A 23985-nucleotide genomic window follows, 5' to 3' on the forward strand; every position below is an offset into this window, starting at 1 on the left:
AACAGACAGAGAAGGTTAGCTTTCAATATATATTTTGTTTGTTCAAATCGCTGCAGGGAATATTATTCAGAAATATGAAGCAGACATAGGCTACATCATCATGGTTCAGAAGAGGGTGAGTAAAGAGATAAACATTAAAGGAGGGGGAGCATGAGCAGTAACTAAGTTGTGTGCGTAAATTAACACAGCGCAGAACGTGATCCATATTCTTAGCTTTGAGAAATAGGTTTCCGGAGGGGGCAGGGCAGGGACAAAAACTCTGTATTCGCAACCACAGGCCTTTTAAATAACATTCTTAGAAGGTTAATAAAAAAAAATAAGAAAAATCTGAGAAAGGAATGTGTTTTTAAATAAACATTTTAGAATGTATTCTAAATGTTACTAAACTCTTCATGTGTTTTTTATGGAAAGTCTTAACATTCTCAGAACAATTTGAGAATATTAATTTTAATAGAACCATGCTGAAGTACTGAAATTCCCACAAAATAACGTTGTTTCTTAACGTTCTCTGAACCATTTGAGGACATTCCCAATGTCAAACCAGTTGGAGAACGTTCCTAGAACATTACCAAAATGTAAATTAAATGTAACCATGTTTTAACTTGTAGGAATCGTTCTGTTAAAGTAATGAAATGCCAAGAAATAACGTTTTTTTTTGTTACAAAGTCAAGTAACTATCCTGCACCATTCCCAGGAAGTTGTTGGAAGGTTGTATGCAAAATAATCATAGGACAACCACGCTCTCACCAAACTCTAAGAAACATCTTGTAAAGACCCTGGGTTTATAAGCGCGGTTATCGACTGTACCGCTTGAGCATGCTTTTGGGGCACAGTCGATAGCGCGCTTGACTTTCGGGCTAGAAGGTCGAGGGTTCGAGGCCTGCTCCCTGCCGTTTCATTACATTGGCCGTTGAGCGCGTTCCAATCAGACGATGAGTCTCAAGCTAGCGCGAGGACGCACTCTTTGAAAGGAGGGAGTAGTGTAACGACCCTGTGTTTATAAGGGAGGATATCGACTGCCTGCTTTTGGGGCATAGTCGATAGCGCGCTGGACTTCGGGCTAGAAGGTCGAGGGTTCGAGACCTGGTCCCTGCCTGTTTCATACCAATATGGTTGTCAGAACGTTATGTGCTAGCTGGGTTGTAAGGTGATAGAATAAATGGGGGTTCTGTATGTCTTTCTTTGTCACCGAGACTGTTGTGAGCATGTGTTCTGCGAGTTTGAATGAGTGAGAGAGCGTTCACTCCTCGTGTTGTAAGTCACCCCCGCGTGCGCTGAGGGTGCTGATGGTTGTCCACATACGAGCTCTGAATTTCAGCAGCACCGAAAGCTCTGCTTCCAACCTAAGCACCAATGTCAGTGCTCGGGACACCTTGGTTCCCCAGGACCCCCTCGACCTGAGCAGGCAAGGCCACACGGTGGTGGCAGTATGCCTTGGGCTCATTTTGGTCCTGGGATTCTTCAACAACCTTCTTGTCCTGCTTATCTTCGCAAAGTTTCGGTCGCTTTGGACGCCCATCAACCTCATCCTTCTGAACATCAGCGTGAGCGATATCCTCGTGTGTATTTGTGGAACTCCATTCAGTTTTGCGGCAAGTCTACAGGGGAGATGGCTCATTGGACACCATGGTTGCAAGTGGTACGGCTTCGCCAATTCGCTTTTCGGTGAGTTTTTAAAATATTTCAACAGGCAGCGAAAGCCATATAGCCTACACTTTAGGCTAACCCCCATGTGACAAGTAAAACAAATATTTTGCATATAGTAGTTTCTTAGCCTAAGCAACTTTACTGGCAAAAGGGCATGCAAATCCATCAGATCATTACTGCTCGATCAATTCTTAAATAAGTCCTCCAGGCTCATTATGAAAAGTCTCAGAGCACAATTCATCATCAATTTATGACAGTAACTCCAATCTAATTAATAAATGAATGGTATTTTATTCCTCCCTGTGCTTGTAACATTTTCATTAACCTACATTTGAATATGGAAACAGTGGAACATTAATGAAAAACGGTTGCATAAAGCTTTAGCAAGAGCAAGAGACATTTGCATTCAACCTTTATGCCAAAATTGATTCGTTTCTGTGTGTGAATAAGTTTCAATGTGCACTTGACTGGGAAGCTTGACATAGTAAATTTAGGGACTTTGCATAGGACCTTGAAAATATAAAGCATGTCGACTATTCTAATGTATAACCCCATAATGAGACCGCCCATTCAACACAGAGTAGAACATAGCCTACAGCACCCTTTTAGATCAGCCTCTCATACAAACTGTAGCTGATCTTATACATGTACACTTCTCATCTGTCATCTCTCCTTGCATGTCTCTGGATCCAAAATTGGATAACCAAAATTGATTGAAATATAATCTGTGGGTGTTTGACAAATGCAGTTCATTATGTTAAATAAAGGTTCGATTAAAAAATGTTGGCGTCATTCATGTTTCTGATTAAAGTGTACAAAAATGGCTATCGTTTTTAATGAGCTTGGCAAATAAATACATTGTCAAAGCAGTTTATTGGTCCAATGCTGTGACATTTGGCTGTTGGATATCTTTAAAGCTCAGTAATTATCCCGATGGGAGCGATAGGGCAGACTGGACTCCCCTGTTCCCCTTCCCTTTGAAACCACACAGGAGGGCAGTGACACACACGCATGCATGACTCACAACCACATAAGCGCACACACAATCAAACCCCCACTCCGCAGAAAGCTCAACCAAACCTGTAAACACTCCTGGAGGGGAGGAGTGGGCACATCACGCCGGCCCTGAACAATTTCTCTAATCAATGCCATATTTTACTCTGTCTGCTTCCTGAAGGCTCTATATGCTGTCATTCTTCATAACAGCCAGCAACCACTAATTAAGGATGACATCCATTCACAACTAACAAAGTCTCAAAGTACTCTGAGCACTTAGGTCGACTAAATTAAGTTGGGCAAACTTTTTCTTTCATTGCCTTTCAGTTGTTGCACAGGACGAAAACTTTTAGCAAGTTCTCACCTCCTGAGAGGACACACTGTCAATTCAATAACAAGTCACACTTCCTAGAATGTCAGGCTAGTACTCTGAGACAGACTAGCATAATAAAGACATGAACCTATTTTTCCCTCAGCTATAGACAAACACACACATACACACACACGTCCCAATCACACACTTACAGACAGGCAGAAAGACAGGCAAACATGCACGTGCACACACACAGTATAGATTTGTATAGCACGTCCTTCAAGTGCCTCATGTTTTATCTCACGCCACTTAGTGCTTATCTGATGAAAAGTTCTTATCCTCAACCTCGGCTGAAAATAATAAAAGACAAGCCTCTTAAATCACCCAGTTCTCTTTGGAAACAACAGCACTAAAAGCCAACTTGCAGTGGTCTGACTTCATGTAGGAATATAATACTGCACCATACATTTTCTTACTGTCCTGTGTGGCATGGCATGCCAGCTCTCTCTTGGGTTTACTAAATATTACTTTTAACATTTAGCTAAATGTTACCAAAATAGGGCAAAACAGAGCTAATGATTGTTATCTAACCTTCTACCATTCTCCTCAGCATCTGAATTCTCAAACTGGTGAAAAAAACGGTGATAACTGGCATCTGTTATAACAACACCAGGCGCCCCATGACACCCTGATAACCTCCCCCTCATCTCTCTCTCTCTCTTTTCCTCGCTCTCCCTCTGTCTCTCTGTCCCTCCTAGGGATCGTGTCCCTGGTGTCTCTGTCCATTCTGTCCTATGAGCGCTACGCCACGGTGCAGCGCTCCACCAAGGCTGACGTGTCTGACTTCAGAAAGGCCTGGCTGTGTGTGTGGGGCTCCTGGCTCTATTCCCTGCTATGGACCCTGCCCCCCTTCATGGGCTGGAGCAGCTACGGCCCGGAGGGGGCCGGGACCTCCTGCTCTGTCCAGTGGACCCAGCGCTCTCCGGCCAGTGTCTCCTACGTGGTCTGCCTGTTCATCTTCTGCCTGCTGCTGCCCCTCATGATCATGGTCTACTCCTACGGCGGGATACTGGTTGCCATCAGGGGGGTGAGTGGTAGAGGTCGACCGTTTTAAATCGGCATGGCCGATTTCAAGTTTTCATAAGAATCGGTAATCTGCATTTTTGGACGCCGATTACATTACATCCACGAGGAGACTGCGTGGCAGGTAGCATTAAACTTATCTTATAAAAAACAATCAATCTTAACATAATCACTAGTTAACTACACATGGTTGATGATATTACTAGTTTAACTAGCTTGTCCTGCGTTGCATATAATCGATCCGGTGTCTGTTAATTTATCATCGAATCACAGGCTACTTCAACTTCGCCAAACGGGTGATGATTTAACAAAAGCGCATTCGCGAAAAAAGCACAATCGTTGCACCAATGTACCTAACCATAAACATCAATGCCTTTCTTAAAATCAATACACAAGTATATTTTTTTAAACCTGCATATTTAGTTAAAAGAAATTCATGTTAGCAGGCAATATTAACTAGGGAAATTGTCACTTCTCTTGCGTTCAGTGCAAGCAGAGTTAGGGTATATGCAGCCGTTTGGGCCGCCTGGCTCGTTGCGAAATGTGTGAAGACCATTTTTCCTAACAAAGATCGTAATTAATTTGCCAGATTTTTACATAATTATGACAAAACATTGAAGGTTGTGCAATGTAACATCAATATTTAGACTTAGGGGTGCCACCCGTTCGATAAAATACGGAACGGTTCCATATTTCACTGAAAGAATAAACGTTTTGTTTTCGAAATTATAGTTTCCAGATTTGACCATATTAATGACCTAAGGCTCTTATTTATGTGTGTTTATTATATTATAATTAAGTCTATGATTTGAAATTTGATAGAGCAGTCTGACTGAGCGGTGGTAGGCAGCAGCAGGCTCGTAAGCATTCATTCAAACAGCACTTTCCTGCGTTTGCCAGCAGCTCTTTGCAATGCTTGAAGAACAGCGCTGTTTATGACTTTATGAATCTCAACTCCAGAGATTAGGCTGGCAATACTATAGTGCCTATAAGAACATTCAATAGTCAAAAGGTATATGAAATACAAATGGTATAGAGAGAAATAGTCCTATAATAACTACAACCTAAAACTTATTAACTGGGACTATTGAAGACTCATGTTAAAAGGAACCCCCAGATTTCATTTGTTCTCATGTTCTGAGCAAGGAACTTAAACTTTAGCTTTTTTACATGACACATATTGCACTTTTACTTTCTTCTCCAACACTGTGTTTTTGCATTATTTAAACGAAATTGAACATGTTTCATTATTTATTTGAGACTAAATTGATTTTATTTATGTATTATATTAAGTAAAATAGAAGTGTTTATTCAGTATTGCTGTAATTGTCATTATTACAAATATATAAAAATTGGCCGATTAATCGGTATCGGCTTTTTTGGTCCTCCAATAATCGGTATCGGCTTTGAAAAATCATAATCGGTCGACCTCTAGTGAGTGGGACTCAGGTGGGGGAAGGTACTTTTTGAAAGCAGTCAATACCGGAAGTGAATTGAATTGTATGAATTGAAAATGTTCCCATTTCCATTCATTCATGAACTGAATTTCAAATGCTCTTGTTCTTCTTCCTAAATGGACTCCAACCCTAGAGTGGTGCGGTCTCTCATTGGTGGTTGGCTACATGGTGTCTGGTGCCTTATTGAGACTCGTGATGAAGATCATGAGATCGTGATGAAGTGTGCACTCTGGTGCTAATGAAGTGTGTACTCTGCAGCTGGTTACATAGTAACTCTACCTGTCAGATCTGTGCTTTACATGACATGAAAGATTTTGACATGCCGAGACAGAGAGAGTCTGCATTGAAATATACACTATATATACAAAAGTATGCGGACACCCCTTCAAATGAGTGGATTTGGCTATTTCAACCACATCGGTTGGTGACGGATGTATAAAATTGAGCAGAGAGCCATGCAATTTCTAAAGACTAACATTGGCAATAGAATGGCTTTACTGAAGTGCTTAGTGACCTTCAACGTGGCACCGTCATAGGATGCTACCTTTCCAACAAGTCAGTTCGTCAAATTTCTGCCCTGCTAGAGCTGCCCAGGTCAACTGTAAGTGCTGTTATTGTGAAGTGGAAACGTCTAGGAGCAACAACGGCTCAGCCGCGAAGTGGTAGAACACACAAGCTCACAAAACGGGGCCGCCGAGTGCTGAAGCGTGCGGTGCGGAAAAATTGTCCTCGGTTGCAACACTCACTACCGAGTTCCAAACTGCCTTTGAAAGCAACGTCATGGGTTTCCATGGCCGAGCAGCCGCACACAAGCCTATGATCACCATGCGCAATGCCAAGCGTTGGCTGGAGTGGTGTAAAGCTTGCCGCCATTGGACTATTTTTCATGGATTGGGCTAGGCCCCTTAGCGCCAATGAAGGGAAATCTTAACGCTACAGCATACAATGACATTCTAGACGATTCTGTGCTTCCAACTTTGTGGCAACTGTTTGCCCCCGTGCACAAAGCGAGGTCCATACTAATGGTTTGTCTAGATCTGTGTGGAAGAACTTGACTGGCCTGCACAGAGCCCTGACCTCAACCCCAATGAAAATCCTTGGGATGAATTGGAATGCTGACTGCGAGCCAGGCCTAATCGCCCAACATCATTGCTCAACCTTACTATTGATCTTGTGGCTGAATAGAAGCAAGTCCTCGCAGCAATGTTCCAACATCTATTGGAAAGCCTTCCCAGAAGAGTGGAGGCTGTTATAGTAGCAAATGGTGGACCAACTCCATATTAATGGCCATGATTTTGGATTGATATGTTCGACAAGCAGGTCATGTAGTGTATCCTGGTCAAAATCATCAACAGCACATCGAGCTACTGTTGGGTAACTGCAAAACATTTTATACCAATGATATTGGTAGTTCATATGGGTAATTGTAGAATGCATACCAAAATAGCTTTGTTTTTGATGTTGACAGACATCAAAATGTCTGCAGGCATTATGCCGGCAGGCTCTGTGGCTGCCGGCATAATGGTTCAAGCCAGACCATGATTCACCGCTATACACAATTATGGGCCCTACTCAGCCTTTGTGCTTCTGGACCCATTATCCCTTTGACAAACAGGGCATCTGGGTATATATCTGTCTGGCTGGATGATTGGGAGATATTATTACATTTATACGGAAGTATTTCCTTCATTTAATGACTGGAGGCCAGAACCAGATAGCACTACACAGTACAAACAAGATGTTTCAAAAACACATACGGAGACACAATCTAGATCATTTCCTCAATGTATTTTTTACCACTGCTGTGACCATGCTATAAAGATCTATGGTAACACGTAGCATGGAAGAAAATAGTTCATGTCTATTAGGAGAAGCAGCTAGACATTGGCTCATGGGCAGTGTCCAATTAACATGTAGCCCAGTGTTTTCATGGCTATTTAAGTAATGGAGGCAGGCTCTCTGGGGAGTCATGGAGGCAGGCTCTCTGGGGAGTCATGGAGGCAGGCTCTCTGGGGAGTCATGGAGGCAGGCTCTCTGGGGAGTCATGGAGGCAGGCTCTCTGGGGAGTCATGGAGGCAGGCTCTCTGGGGAGTCATGGAGGCAGGCTCTCTGGGGAGTCATGGAGGCAGGCTCTCTGGGGAGTCATGGAGGCAGGCTCTCTGGGGAGTCATGGAGGCAGGCTCTCTGGGGAGTCATGGAGGCAGGCTCTCTGGGGAGTAATGGACGCAGGCTCTCTGGGGAGTATTGGAAGCAGGCTCTCTGGGGAATCTGGACATGGTTGTGTTCAACCCTCAGGTTTTTGTGAATCATCCTTGCCTTTGAGGGGCTTTTATAAACCCTGGGCATCTGGCTCACACAACCAATTTATAATTAAAGCATTCCAATTGGTGGCTGTGGCTGCCTGCCCTGCTCAGAGTGCCCTCGCCTTATGCTACCCGCCAGCGCTACTCCATGAATGAATCATCTAGGAGCTATTTTTGGGCTGTGGAATCGGCCCGTTACTATTGGTGACAATCCAGTTATGTAAGTTGCTCATTTTCCCTGGGTTTGTTTAACCCTGTTCAGCTGAGGGGACCAGCGCTGCAGGCCTGATTACTTGTGAATTCCCGCTTCGCTGATCCACCAGTCACCTTCCTTCTGAAGCCGTCCCCCCTCAGGCTTTTCTTAGAAACCAAGCGCCAGCTTGTGGAGCAGTACCGTCATCTGAAAGGTGAATTACAATTCACCATGCAGTGACACATCACACAGAGAAATGATATTCATATGAAGAGAATCAGTATGTATCAAGGGTGGGATTTTATGGTTGGGCCTCACTGCACATCTTAATTCCAGGCACACTGTTGGTCGTAAAAGCCTCTCCCATGGTCTCACATCACTGTGAGATTTATCATGCCATAACTGTGCCTCAGCATAAATATCGATTCGACTGCATCCTAATGTGTTACTCCAATGCATGGCCAAATCTCCAGGTGTCACAAATGTACCTTTTTTATCCATTTCCTGAAAAGAACAGCCTGAGCCTCCAAGATAGAAGTGCCTGCTTCCTTTGTGGGTCTGGAATAGAGAAATCCAGGCAATACACCGGAAATACCCTTTGTGATGGCTTGGCAGCAGTAGAATTCCTATGACATGTTTAAGAACATTGCGTATGTAACAGAGGTTATGGCATACTCGGCCGCCAACAAGGCTGTGTCTAATTGAGCATCAGTGGTGGTCGGTGCCTTTTAAGATGAGGGAGGATGATTACTTTTCTTATTTCTATTACAGCATATTAGATGACTGTCATTCATATTCCATTCACCCATGGATGGAAATAGTTCAACTCTGAGACTATCGATCACTACAGAATAAGAGCAAATCCAAGACGTAGAATTACTAGTCTGTAGCTGGAAATTATGTAAGTCTAGTACGAGAATACCGACAACCGCGGAAACATCTATTCTATGCAACGACCATCTGTACACCTGACGTATCCATTACAACAGAAACTATCCAGAGCCGCTGAGAAAGCGACAACTACGAAAGACATTGTGACATCTGGGGAAGTTAACCAGAGACTTTCTGATGAACTGACTCTCCAGCAGATGACGATTCCAAAAGAGAAGACAACAACGACATATGGGCGTAAATATATACATTGCAATTATTTTCGAATGAGCGGCTGTTCATGTGCAAAGGATTAGCATTTCAATTAATATAATTATCAACTGTTTGTAGTGAATCCATTTTGTCTTTCCCGCTTTTTATCTATCCCCACCCCTTTCCATTGTCTACCAAGCCATCATACCGGTTTAGCCCACTAGGGACTTATCAATGCATTGTGTTAGTAACCAATAACTATGTAATAATTACACAGAATTGATTTGATAAAAGTCTTCACATTTAACGACATTCACGTTACGACACAGTCAAAAGTTGACACACCGACTTATTCAAGGGTTGTTCTTTATTTTTACTATTTTCTACATTGTAGAATAATAGTGAAGATGTCAACTATGAAATTACACATACGGAATCATGTAGTAACAAAAAAAGTGTTAAACAAATCAAAATCTATTTTATATATTTGAGATTCTTCAAAGTAGCCACGCCTTGATGACAGCTTTGCACACTCTTGGCATTCTCTCAACCAGCTTCATGGGGTTGTCTCCTGGAATGCATTTCAATTAACAGGTGTGCCTTGTTAAAAGTGAATTTGTGGAATTTCTTTCCTTAATGCATTTGAGCCAATCAGTTGTGCTGTGACAAGGTAGGAGGGGGGGGGGGGTATACAGAAGAAGCCCTATTTGGTAAAAGACCAAGTCCATATTATGGCAAGAACAGCTCAAATAAGCAAAGAGATACGACAGTCCATCATTACTTTAAGACATGACTGTCAGTCAATGTGGAAAATTTCAAGAACTTTGAACGTTTCTTCAAGTGCAGTCACAAAAACCATCAAGCGCTATGATGAAACTGGCTCTCATGAGGACCACCACAGGAAAGGAAGACCCAGAGTTACCTCAGCTGCAGAGTTACCAACCTCAGAAATTGCAGCCAAAAATAAATGGTTCACAGAGTTCAACTAACAGACACATCTCAACATCAACTGTTCAGAGGAGAATGAGTGAATCAGGCATACATGGTCAAATTTCTGCAACAAAAAAAATACTAAAGGACAGCAATAAGAAGAGGAGACTTGCTTGGGCCAAGAAACACGAGCAATGGACACTAGACCGGTGGAAACCTGTCCTTTGGTCTGATGAGTTCAAATTTTATTTTATTTTTTAAATTCCAACCGCCGTGTCTTTGTGAGACGCAGACTAGGTGAACGGATGATCTCCGCGTGTGTGGTTCCCACCGTGAAGCATGGAGGAGGTGTGATGGTTTGGGGGTGCTTTTCTGGTGACACTGTCAGTGATTTATTTAGAATTCAAGGCACACCTTAAAACCAGCATGGCTACCACAGCATTCTGCAGTGATACGCCATCCGATCTGGTTTGCGCTTAGTGGGACTATCATCTGGTTTTCAACAGGACAATGACCCAAAACACACCTCCAGGCTGTGTAAGGGCTATTTGACCAAGGAGAGTGATGGTGCTGCATCAGATGACCTGGCTTCCAATATCACCCGACCTCAACCCAAATGAGATGGTTTGGGATGAGTTGGACCGCAGAGTGAAGGAAAAGCAGCCAACAAGTGATCATCATATGGGAACTCCTTCAAGATTGTTGGAAAAGCATTCCAGGTGAAGCTGGTTGAGAGAATGCCAAGGGTATGCAAAGCTGTCATGAAGGCAAAGGGTGGCTACTTTGAAGAATCTAAAATCTAAAATATATTTTGATTTAACACTTTTTTTTGTTGGTTACTACATGATTCAATATGTGTTATTTCATAGTTTTGATGTAGAAAATAGTCAAATAAAGAAAAACCCTTGAATGAGTATGTGTGTCCAAACTTTTGACTGGTACTGTATATGTATTGGATAACAGCACAGTCATTTGGGAGTTTTTGGGCTCATTAAAGGTATTTAATTTATTTAACTAGGCAAGTCAGTTAAGAACAAATTCTTATTTACAATGACAGCCTACCCCTTTCGGATACTGGCCCAACCCTCTAACAACTAGGCTACCTGCCGCCCCATTAATGTATGACTCATCAGGCTCAGGTAGCATCAGGCGTCAATTTTCGATCAAAGCTCTAATCAAATCCAGACATAGGCCTATTTATATGCTTTATAATGCTTTTAAATGACACTTCCGGTTTTCGTGGTACTCATGATGAGTACCAATTAATAGTTCTTACTATTTGAAGAGCTTCCATCAGAATCTTGTGCAAGTTGTCCTTTTTCCAGAATAATCGTTGCTCGGTTGTAGATTGTCGTCTTCAACTTTGGAATTAGCAGCAAACATTAGCCATGTGGCGAAGACGTGTCCAACTCACCATAACGCAGCACAAATAAAATACCGAAAATCGCAATATACTGATATAAACTGATATAACTCGGTTTAAAATAACTACATTATGATGTTTTTAACACCTATATCGAATAAAATCAGAGCCGGATATATCTAACGCCTATAACGAGAGCTTTTCAGAATGCAATCCTGAGGTCTGTCTTGCGTCATGACGAACGTTGAAAAGACTGCACACCCGGTTCCATGAGCTTTTGTACGGCCTCAGATCTACCTAGACACCCCATTCCAATTCTCACTGCTTACTGACATCTAGGGGAAGGCGTATGCAGTGCATGTCGACCCATAGATTACATGCAAATTAATAAACTGACCCTGGAACAGAGTGCCCGATTTCAGATTTCTCACTTCCTGACAGGAAGTTTGCTGCAAAATGAGTTATGTTTTACTCACAGATATAATTCAAACGGTTTTAGAAACTAGAGAGTGTTTTCTATCCAATAGTAATAATAATATGCATATTGTACGAGCAAGAATTGAGTACGAGGCAGTTTAATTTGGGAACGTTTTTTTACAAAGTCGAAATGGCGCCCCCCTATTGAGAAAAGGTTAACAAATTCTTATTTACAATGACAGCCTACCCCTTTCGGATACTGGCCCAACCCTCTAACAACTAGGCTACCTGCCGCCCCATTAATGTATGACTCATCAGGCTCAGGTAGCATCAGGCGTCAATTTTCGATCAAAGCTCTAATCAAATCCAGACATAGGCCTATTTATATGCTTTATAATGCTTTTGAATGACACTTCCGGTTTTCGTGGAAAATACTGTGTTACCTGGGAGAAAAGTGATTTATTCTTAGGAGGGAACACTTGTAAAATACTGGTAAAATAGTCAACCCTACTGTAGACCTTCATTGCAACACAGTGTGTTTTAATAAATTATTTGGTGACGTGAATATATTTAGTATAGTTTTTTTTAAACTATTTAAATAAAAAAATAAAAAATTTACTGACGGCAATGGTCCTCCCCTTCCTCCTCCGAGGAGCCTCCACTGTTGAGCATGTAAAAGGTTTGTGGCGCTGACAGAGACACAGGAGCTGACATCCTGTTATTCCTCCTGATTGGCTGATATCCACAGTCGGCCATGCTCATTGGTCGGGGTGCTGCGACAGGCGTCAGAGTGGACATTACAGAACGACGCACCTGAGGGAGCATGAAATCAACTCTGGGGAGGTGGAAAACACGCCTCTCTGGCTTACGCAAAGATACTGTTGGTTCTCATGCCAGAACCGAGCTACTTTTGACACAAAGACATGACACAGAAAAACCTTATTTTCAGATAAAGTAAAAAATAGACTGCTACACAGCTGATCATTTGGATCTGTCTTACATGACATAAAAATCCACTGTCTTTAACATACATGACCAGCACTACAGCATTACGAGTGGGGTGCTACACATTGGTAATAGCGAAAAGAATACAACAGTATAATCAACGCAAAGCTTTGCCAGACAATTTTCTTCTCCCCTCCTGTTCCCAGGTGGCTAAAATCAACCTGCAGTTGGCCCAGAGGCGAGAGCAGCACATCCTGCTCATGGTGCTGTCAATGGTGTCCTGCTACCTGCTGTGCTGGATGCCCTACGGCGTCATGGCCCTGGCGGCCACCTTCGGCCGGTCAGGCCTGGTCACCCCCGTGGCCAGCGTGGTGCCCGCCGTCCTGGCCAAGAGCAGCACCGTAATCAACCCTGTCATCTATGTGCTGTTCAACAACCAGGTGAGAGGGGGCGCTAAAGGACGGACCAGAGGGACAATGGTGTTGTTCACCTGTCGTGTAGCCTTTACATCGGTGGGGGGAAACTTATATGCAGCTTAGACAGCCTTATGACAGCCTGGCATGTGAGTAATATAGAGGCGAAAGAAACGCACACCTATTTAGGTGAGGTGCTGGCTAGCGGAGTAGAACACTTGACAAATTAAAGGAGAGCCGCACACTCTCAGATGCAATAATTTAATAACCTAATAACCAACGTTTCGACAGACAGGCTGTCTTCATCAGGGTATAATGACAAACACTGCGGGGTGACTAGTTTATATACTGTCAACGGACACACACAGGTGTCTGTAATCATGGCCGGGTGTGGCCTGATATCATTGGTTAATTGTCAGATATAAAAATAACATACCAAAAACATGAATGGATAGCATACGATCATAGATACAATTTGGCTACATAGGCCTACAAACATTTACAATAGCAAAATCACAATAATCACAAGAATGGCTTCAGATCAAAGTCTACGTTAAGACCGAGGGAGCAAGGGTCTTTAAATTAAAGATCCAGGCAGCCTCTCGTTTAACAATTGTCGAGGTCACCCTCTCTCCTAAGGAGGGTGACATGTTCAATGCCGATATAACGTAGGGACAGAATCGAGTGGTTTGCTTCCAAGAAGTGGGCCGCAACTGGGTAAGTCGAGTTTTTGTACCTAATGGTGCTATCATGTTCTGAGATTCCTACTTTTAATTTGCGCTTTGTTTTACCCACATCATTTTTACCACAAGGACAAGTTATAAGATAAATAACTGCCTTAGTGGAGCACGTGATATCACCTTTGATTGGGATCTGTTTTTACCACAAGGACAAGTTATAAGATAAATAACTGCCTTAGTGGAGCACGTGATATCACCTTTGATTGGGATCTGTTTCCCTGTTTGGGGGTGTTTGAAGGATCTACATTTCTAAGTGCCATTGCATGTAGCACAGCCATTACACTTGTAGTTTCCACCCAGTAGGGGCACAAATAGACGTTGTGCAGGGATATCCTGGGGTGGTAAATCAGAGGTTTGTTTGTTTGTTTTGTTTTGAATTTTCTCAATAGCAATATTAAATCGGACCATTTTTGTACCCCCTCACCTTGCATTTTCTTTGCGTCTCAGCCATATTTCTGTCGAAATCTGATTTTGTTTTTTTGCAAAGTCTTTTGATTCAACTGAATTGGCAAACTATTTTTTCAAGTGATGCGGGTGACAACTTTCAGCCCTCTACAAACTGTTACGATGAGTAGGTTTCCTGTAAAGATCAGTGTATAGAACATTATCCTCACACAAGATCAGAAGATCAAGGAAACTGATTTGACGTGTGTCAGATTGCATAGTAAACCTCAGATGCTCAGAACAAGAGTTAAGAAAAGCATCACCCCTCCATAGAACAAAAATTGTATCAATATACCGTTTCCAAATAATGATGTTAGGCAAGATTTTTTTGTTGAGAGGATTGAAAAAGGACTGTTTCTCCATGTAACCCACATACAAATTAGCATAGTTAGGAGCCATGGGGGATCCCATAGCAGTACCCTTCGTCTGAATAAAGAAATCATTTAGAATCATGAAGTAGTTGTGTGTGAGAGTACTACTTCAGCCAATGTTATAATGCCTGCACTGGAAGATGGTTCATTAGGGTCACGTTGCAGAAGAAAATGTAACATAGCTGCAATACCGCCCTCGTGTGGAATATTCGTGTATAACGACTCGACATCAAAAGTAACTAACAAAGTATTATCAGGGAGAGGATCAAGAGATTCAGTAATAGAGAACACACTGCTGGTGTCCTTTACAAAGGAGGGGAGCTGTTCTGCGAGTGGTCTAGAACAAAAGTCAACAAAAGTCGATAGAGGGGCCGTTACTGCATCAATGGCCGCTACAATAGGGCGCCCAGAAGGTTTTGTAACATTCTTGTGTATTTTCGGCAAAGTATAAAAAGTAGCAATTTTAGGGTGTTGAATCGCCAAAAAGTCGTGTTATTTTTTGGTTATCTGACCAGAACTTAAATACCCATGTAGGACAGTAAAGATATTGTTCTGAAATTGGGCAGTGGGGTCACTTCTGAGTTTGTTGTAAAAGGTGTTGTCAAGCAGTTGTCTATGACACTCATTTACATAAACTGTCCTATCCATGAGTACAACCAACCCACCCTTATCAGCAGGGCGGGTAAGGACTGACGTGTCGAATGGTAAATCAAGCAAAGCTTGTTTTTCATCCTTAGCTAAATTATGGAAAGATATGTACTCCTGTTTTTTCTTAAGGAGACGAACAACATTTTTCAACGAGTCTGCAATACGTCTCAATAGAGTGATTGCGATTGGATGGCGGTACAAAATAACGCTTACTTCTAAAAGGAGTCAGAGTATGTGCAGGTGAGAAACCTACATGTTCAGTAGAAATATCACTATTAGGGGAACAAATGTATTCCCTTAATGTTGCGATCTCGTACTGAAGGTAGTTAAGGAGTCAAGCGCAGGAAAGCAGAGATGTCAATGTAGCGGTTTTAATAGGCAAGTCCCAAAACGGTACAGGTACAATGTCCATAAACGCCCAAAGACAATAGAACACACAGTTACTCACGGAAGGAGAAAAACAACGCTCCTTACTATACTTAACACACGAGAATAAACTGAGGAAACTTTCAACGAGCAACATGAAAATAATCCTGCACAAACCTAAACGGGGAAACGGGTAAATATACATACACAAATTAAAGCCTATGAAAACCAGGTGTGAATGAACCAAAGACAAAACAAACGGAAAAAAGAAAAATGGATCAGGGATGGCTAGTAGGCCGGCGACGCTGACCACCGCCCGAACAAGGAGAGGAACCACCTTCGGTGGAAGTTGTGACACTTAAATGGATGTTATATCGGCATCGAACATGTCACCCTCCCTAGGAGAGGGGATGACCTCGACAATTTATTGTTAAAACGAGAGGCTGCCTGGATATTTATTTTAAAGACCCTTGCTCCCTTCGGTCTTATCGTAGACTTTGATCTGAAGCCATTCTTGTGATTTTGTTATTGTAAATGTTTGTAGGCCTATGTAGCCATATTGTATCTATGATCTTATGCTATCCATTCACGTTTTTGGTATGTTATTTTTATATCTAAGAAGGAACCAATGATATCAGGCCACACCTGGCCATGATTACAGACACCTGTGTGTGTCCTTTGACACTATATAAACTAGTCTGTCAACGTTGGTAATTAGGTTATTAAATTATTGCCTCTGAGCTCCTAGAGTGTGCGGCTCTCCTTTATTTTTTCAAACCTGGCACGTGAGGCCAGAAAGACAAATCACACACAGCCTCCAGAGTCCATACTATGGATATCATTGAGGTATGTCCTAACATGTTGACATTATGTTTTTGCTAAATACTCTATTTCACATTCATGGACATGATTACTTTAGCTTGACAGGCTAATCATGTCTCTTGTTATGAGAGCTCAGTTGATAAAATTAATAAATGGGGGTTCATGTGCTTGTGACAGCCCACCTGTCAGTGAGGAGCAGAGAGGGACTGGATGGAGGGACACTGCTAACATCCCCACAAGGACTACTGACAGTGACACCCTAACTCCTGTCATTGTGGGGACACAGTATTGTGAGGACACAGACTCCCAGTAATTACTTTGTACCTCACATCGCCCTCTGCCTCATAGACACTACCTATGACACTTACAGTAAGAACAGACCGGCTGACATACTTAGTTTGGCAGCTACCTTACATCCCGTCTGTCCTCTCTCGGGGCACTTGAACCAAGAAGAAGTGTCAAGTATCAACACACCACAGGACCTTGGTGGCACCTTAATTGGGGAGGACGAACTTGTGATAGTGGTTGGACCGGAGTTAGTGGAATGGTATCAAATACGATGCCATTCCATTTGCTCCGTTCCAGGCATTATTATGAGCCGTTCTCCCCTCAGCAGCCTCCACTACTACAAAGACTTATTTTGAACATTTTAATAGAGAACACATACTAGCAAACTAGGTCACTCTGTGCTCTCTTTATGCAGCCTGGTCTCATAGACTAGACATAACATGTAAATCTGGAACACTCAAATTAGTATGATGCTATGTTTGGTATGGTGACATAAGACAGAAGGTTACTGTTCGAATCTCATCATGGAAAACTTGATCATTTTAGCTAATTAGCGACTTTTACTACTTACTACGTTTTAGCTCCTTTGCAAGTACTTAGCATGTTAGCTAACCCTAACTCTAACCTTTACCTAACTCCTAACCCAAACCCCTAGTCTAGCTAACATTAGCCACCTAGCTAATGTTATCCACAACAAATTGGAATTCGTCATGTTTTTCAAATTCGTAACATATTGCACATTTAGCAAATTCTTAACATATAATACGAAATGGATGATGGACATCCACAAATGAACACATGAAACCTATCATGCTAAATGGAGTGTCTCTGATTTACGTACAGAATAATATGAAATGCTCTGAGACCAGGTAGCTTTCTTTGGATGAGTTTGATCAAATCAAATTTTATTGGCCAAATACACCTATTTATGTCACGGTCGTCAATGGGAGAGAGAGAGGACCAAGGCGCAGCGTGTGGAAAATACATCTTCTCTTTATTAGAAGAAGGACAACGAAACAAAACAACAAACAGACGAGAAGCTATCAAAGACTAAGTGCAAACATGCAACATAGACACAGACAATTACCCACAAAACCCCAATGCCTATGACTGCCTTAAATATGGCTCTCAATCAGAGACAATGAACCACAGCTGCCTCTAATTGAGAACCAATCTAGGCAGCCATAGACATAACTAGGCAACTACACTAGACACTACAAAAACACATACATTCCCCATGTCACACCCTGACCTAACTAAAAAACATAAAGAAAACAAAGAATACTAAGGCCAGGGCGTGACAATTTAGCAGTTGTTATTGCGGGTGTAGCGAAATGCTTGTGTTTCTAGCTCCAACAGCGCAGTAGTATCTAACAGTGCAGTAGTATCTCAAAATAATTCACAACAATACACACATCTAAAAGTAAAACAATGGAATTAAGAAATGTATAAATACTAGATTGAGCAATGTTGGAGTGGCATTGACTAAAATACAGTAGAATAGAATACAGTATATATACATATGAGATGAGTAAAGCAGTATGTAAATATTATTTAAACATTATTAGTGACTAGTGTTCCATTTTTAAAGTGGCCAGGGATTCCAAGTCTATGTATATAGGGCAGCAGCCTCTAAGGTGCAGGTTTGCGTAACCGGGTGGAAGCTGGCTAGTGATAGCTATTTAATGACCTTAAGATAGAAGCTGTTTTTCAGTCTCTCGGTCCCAGCTTTGATGCAACTGTACTGACCTCACCTTCTGGATGATAGCGGGGTGAACAGGCCATGGCTTGGGTGGTTGATGTCCTTGACGATATTTTTGGCCTTCCTGTGACATCGGGTACTGTAGGTGTCTTGGAGGGCAGGTAGTTTGCCCCCGGGGATGCGTTTGGCAGATTGCACCACCCTGCAGTTGCGAGCGGTGCAGTTGCCCTAACAGGCGGTGATACAGCCCGACAGAATGCTCTCAATTGTACATCTGTAAAAGTTTGAGGGTTTTTGGGGGCCAAGCTGTTGCGCCTTCTTCACCACACTGTCTGTGTGAGTGGACCATTTCAGATGGTCAGTGATCCGTACGCCAAGGAACTTGAAGCTTTCCACCTTCTCCACTGTGGTTCCGTCTATGTGGATAGGGGCGTGCTCCCTCTGCTATTTCCCTGAAGTCCACGATCAGCTCCTTTGTTTTGTTGATGTTGAGTGAGAGATTATTTACCTGGCACCTCTCTCCCAGGGCCCTCACCTCCTCCCTGTAGGCTGTCTCGTCATTGTTGATAATCAGGCCTACTAATGTTGTCATCAGCAAACTTGATGATTGGCCACGCAGTCATGGGAGAACAGGGAGTATAGGAGGGGGCTGAGCACGTACCCTTATGGGGCCCCTGTGTCGAGGATCAGCAAAGTGAAGGTGTTGTTTCCTACCTTCACCACCCAGGGGCGAGGCCCGTCTGGAAGTCCAGGACCCAGTTGCACAGGGCGGGGTTCAGACCCAGGGCTCCGAGCTTAATGATGAACTTGGAGGGCTCTATGGTTTTGAATGCTGAGCTATAGTCAATGAACAGCATTCTTACATAGGTAGTCCTATTGTCCAGATGGGATAGGGCAGTGTGCAGTGCAATGACGATTGCATTGTCTGTGGATCTATTGGGCAATAAGCAAATTGAAGTGGGTCTAGGGTGTCAGGTAAGTTAGAGGTGATATAAACCTTAACTAGCCTCTCAAAGCATTTCATGATGACAGAAGTGAGTGCCTCGGGGCGATAGTCATTTAGTTCAGTTACCTTTGCTTTCTTGGGTACAGGAACAATGGTGGACATCTTGAAGCAAGTGGGGACAGCAGACTGGGATAGGGAGAGATTGAATATGTCCGTAAACACTCCAGCCAGCTGGTCTGCTCATGCTCTGAGGACGCGGCTAGGGATGCCGTATGGGCCGGCAGCCTTCCGAAGGTTAACACGCTTAAATGTCTTACTCACTTGAGCCACGGAGAAGGAGAACCCACAGTCCTTGGGAGCGGGCCACGTCGGTGGCACTGTGTTATCCTCAAAGCGGGCGAAGGTGTTTAGCTTGTCCGGAAGCAAGACGTCGGTGTCGGCAACGTGGCTGGTGTACCCTTTGTAGTCCGTGATTGTCTGTAGACCATGCCACATACGTCTCGTTTCTGAGCCGTTGAATTGCGACTCCACTGTCTCTGTACTGACGTTTTGCCTGTTTGATTGCCTTAGAGGGAATACTTACACTGTTTGTATTCTGCCATATTCCCAGTCACCTTGCCATGGTTAAATACGGTGGGTCGCGCTTTCAGTTTTGCGCGAATGCTGCCATCTATCCACGGTTTCTGGTTTGGGTAGGTTTTAATAGTCACAGTGGGTACAACATCTCCTATGCACTTCCTGATGAACTCAGTCACCGTATCTGTGTATTCGTCAATGTTATTCTCAGTCTACCCGGAACATATCCCAGCCCGTATGATCAAAACAATCTTGAAGCATGGATTGCGATTGGTCGAACCAGCGTTGGATAGACCTTAGCATGGGTACTTCCAGTTTGAGTTTCTGCCTATAGGAAGGGAGGAGCAAAATGGAGTCGTGATCAGATTTGCAGAAGGGAGGGTTAATCATGAAACATACACCCCTGCCTTTCTTCTTCCGGGAGAGTTTTTGTTTTTATTCCTTTCTGCGCGATGTACTAAGAACCCAGATGGCTGAATGGACGGGGACAGTATATCCCGAGAGAGCCATGTTTCTGTGAAGCAGCGTATGTTACAATCCCTGATCTCGCTCTGGAAGGAGATCCTCACCCTGAGCTTGTCTACTTTTATTATTCAGACACTGAATATTAGTAATATACTCTGAAGAGGTGGATGGTGTGCACGCCTCCGGAGTCTGACTAGAAGTCCAATCCGAATACCTCTTCTCCGCTGGCGGTGTTTTGAAGTAGCCTCTGGAATAAGTTCAATTGCCCTGGGGGTACAAAAAAAGGATCCAATTCGGGAAAGTCGTATTCTTGGTCGTAATGCTGAGTTACTGCCGCTCTGATATCCAAAGGTTATTTCCGGATGTATGTAAAAACACCCCAAAAAATTCTGGGATAATAATGTAAGAAATAACACAGTTGCTTAGGAGCTAGAAGCAGAGCTGCCATATCTGTCGGTGCCATCTAACTGTTGATTTGTCAAATGCTATCGCCTCAGTGTGTGTGAGTGAGATTGATACTCAAAGTGACGTGTGTGTGTGTGTGTCAGTTTTACAGATGCTTCGTGGCCTTTGTGAGATGCAGAGGGGAGCCCCAGTCTGTGTACGGCTTTAACACCCAGCAGAGCAGCAGAGAGGAGAACGCTACCCCCGGGAAACAGCTTTCACGCCCCTCCCTGGTCCAAAAACACACCGAGAGCTACAGGAGCCCCAGCAATGCCCCCCTGTGTGGCCTGCGGCGGGAACGGCGCACCATGTCTCTGGTGGTCCACTACACCCCCTGAGAACCTCCTCTACTGGGCTGGGGGAACCACACTCTTGAGGTGGGAGAGGCTCAGAGAAAAGATAGCCACCTGCATTCTCCTGTGGAACCTTCTGAATTTCTTTGTGACCCACTAGATGAGCAAAGTCAACCCAGTCTTAAGCCCTTAACCAAAAGGAACTGGTCGCGACCCATCAGTTGTTCTCCAGCCATCTAGGAAACTCTGCCTTGGATTCTACAAGATGTATACCAACTGGGTCCTCAATCTCCAGCTCCAGCTCCTGCCTTTACCGTTCTCATTGTGCAAAATCCAACAACATTAACACTTTAATGTCAGACTCAGCCCACCCTGACCTGTAGCATTTAGATTATCTCTTAAGGCGTCCACATGCTACCCAGGCGAAATAGTTCGGAAGAGTTTGTACATATATTATGACGACATTTTGTGATGTTTTGGACTGAGTTTTTTCGGCTGTTTGAGCACACATTTCTTTCTAGAGGCAAGCCGAAGTTCGGAGCCGAAGTCTACGCCCCATCGTCGGTGATTGGTCAACAGAAGGAATTCTTCAATAGTCTGTCATTCAACGATAGACGACTCGTTTTCATGCAGATGTTTTCATTGAGAAATACTGCACCAAGCATCTTAGTTAGATGTAAAATTGCGCAACTAAGATCTCCTCGGCAAAAACATAAAAATTTGACAGAGTTATTTTAGATTAATTCAGACTATTTTGAGGAAGCGTATACCATTGCCGCTTTTTTCAATTATTTCAAGCGAAGGTCTTTTAAAGGAGAATACGAGCACACTCGTTCAGCTAGACGCCTTAGGCTACCTGAATGTTCTGTCAGTGCCATGATGTTTCCTCCTCTCTTTTGATATCTCAACACCAGTGCAGTGTCTTACCTATATTCTAATTCAGTCAGATTGATGAGCCTGGTGTTATGTAGCTACAGTACCTTCAGAAAGTATTCACACCTCTTGACTTCATTCACATGTTGTTGTGTTACAGCCTGAATTTAAAATGGATTAAATTGAGAGTTTTTGTCACTGATCTACACACGATACCCCATAATGTAAAAGTGGAATTATGTTTTTCGAAATGTTTACAAATTATTAAAAAAATTAAATGCTGAAATGTCTTGAGTCAACAAGTATTCAACCCCTTTGTTACGGCAAGACTAAATATGTTCAGGACTAAAATGTGCTTAACAAGTCACATAAGTTGCATGGATACACTCTGCAATAAGTGTTCAACATGATTTTTGAATGACTACCTCATCTTTGAGGTAGAAAGGTTGCTGGATCGAATCCCCGAGCTTACAAGGTAAAAATCTTTCGCTCTGCCCCTGAACAAGGCAGTTAGGCCATCATTGTAAGTAAGAATTTGTTCTTAACTGGCTTGCCTAGTTAAATAAAGGTTCAATTTGTACCCCACACATACAGATAATTGTAAGGTCCCACAGTCGAGCAGTGAATTTACATCACAGATTCAACCACAAAGACCCATTTTCCAATGCCTCGCAAAGAAGGGCACATATTGGTAGATTGGTAAAAATACAAAAAAGAAGACATTGAATATCGCTTTGAGAATGGTGAAGTTATTAATGACACTTTGGATGGTGTATCAATACAACCAGTGACTACAAAAACACAGGCGTCCTTCCTAACTTGGTTGCTGGAGAGAAAGGAAACCGCTCAGGGATTTCATCATGAGGCCAATGGTGACTTTAAAACATTTACAGAGTTTAATGGCTGGGATAGGAGAAAACTGAGGCTGGATCAAAACATTGTAGTTACACCACAATACTAACCTAATTGACTGAATGAAAAGAAGGAAGCCTGTACAGAATAAAAATATTCCAAAACATTAGTGCCTTGTTGCAAACAGGATGAAAGTAATACTGCAAAAATGTGGCAAAGCAATTCACTTTTTGTCCTGATCACAAAGTGTTATGTTTGGGTCAAATCCAATATAACACATTACTGAGTACCACTCTCCATATTTTCAAGCATAGTGGTGGCTGCATTGTGTTATGCTTGTAATTGTTAAGGACTGGGGAGTTTTTCAGGATAAAAAATAAACGGAATGAAGCTAAGCACAGGCAATATCATAGAGGAAAACCTGGTTCAGTCTGCTTTCCACCAGACACTGGGAGATTGTCCTGCAGAGATGAGTCTGCAGGACAGTAACCTAAAACACAAGGCCAAATCTACACTGGAGTTGTTACCAAGAAGACAGTGAATGTTCCTGATTGGCCGAGATACAGTTTTGACTTAAATCTGCTTGAAGATCTATGGCAAGACCTGAAAATGGTTGTCTAGCAATGATCAATAACAGATATGACAGAGCTTGAATAATTGTAAAAAGTGTGCATATATTGTAAAATCCAGGTGTGCAAAGCTCTTTGAATTACCCAGAAAGGCTCACAGCCGTAATTGCTACCAAAGGTGATTCAAACATGTATTGACTCAGGGGTTTGAATACTTCTCTAATCAAGATAGTGTTTTTTTGTTCTTTTTTTTTTCAAATGTTGAAGTGTTCTTTCACTTTGACAGAGTATTTTGTGTAGGTGGTTGACAAAAAATGACAAATCCGTTTTAACACAACAAAATGTGGAAAAAGTCAAGGGGTGTGAATACTGTACAGTATACAGGCTCATGTTCACTTGAACTGAAGGCACCACTGGGACTGTTCTACCCAGAATCCCGTTGG

The 23985-nt window shown here is 42.8% G+C and overlaps 1 protein-coding gene across 1 annotated transcript; it reads left to right on the forward strand.

Moving 5' to 3' along the window:
- Positions 1–1038: 1038 nt before the first annotated feature.
- On the forward strand, positions 1039–22391 carry tmtops3a (teleost multiple tissue opsin 3a). The gene is made up of 4 exons (XM_071398569.1): positions 1039–1665; positions 3715–4043; positions 12937–13170; positions 21060–22391. Exons 1-4 carry the CDS (start codon positions 1287–1289, stop codon positions 21291–21293), a joined length of 1176 nt encoding a protein of 391 aa, XP_071254670.1. The 5' UTR covers positions 1039–1286; the 3' UTR covers positions 21294–22391.
- The last annotated feature ends 1594 nt before the right edge of the window (positions 22392–23985 follow it).

The sequence above is a fragment of the Salvelinus alpinus genome, chromosome 4, assembly GCF_045679555.1.
Source record: "Salvelinus alpinus chromosome 4, SLU_Salpinus.1, whole genome shotgun sequence".
Classification (NCBI taxonomy): Eukaryota; Metazoa; Chordata; class Actinopteri; order Salmoniformes; family Salmonidae; genus Salvelinus; species Salvelinus alpinus.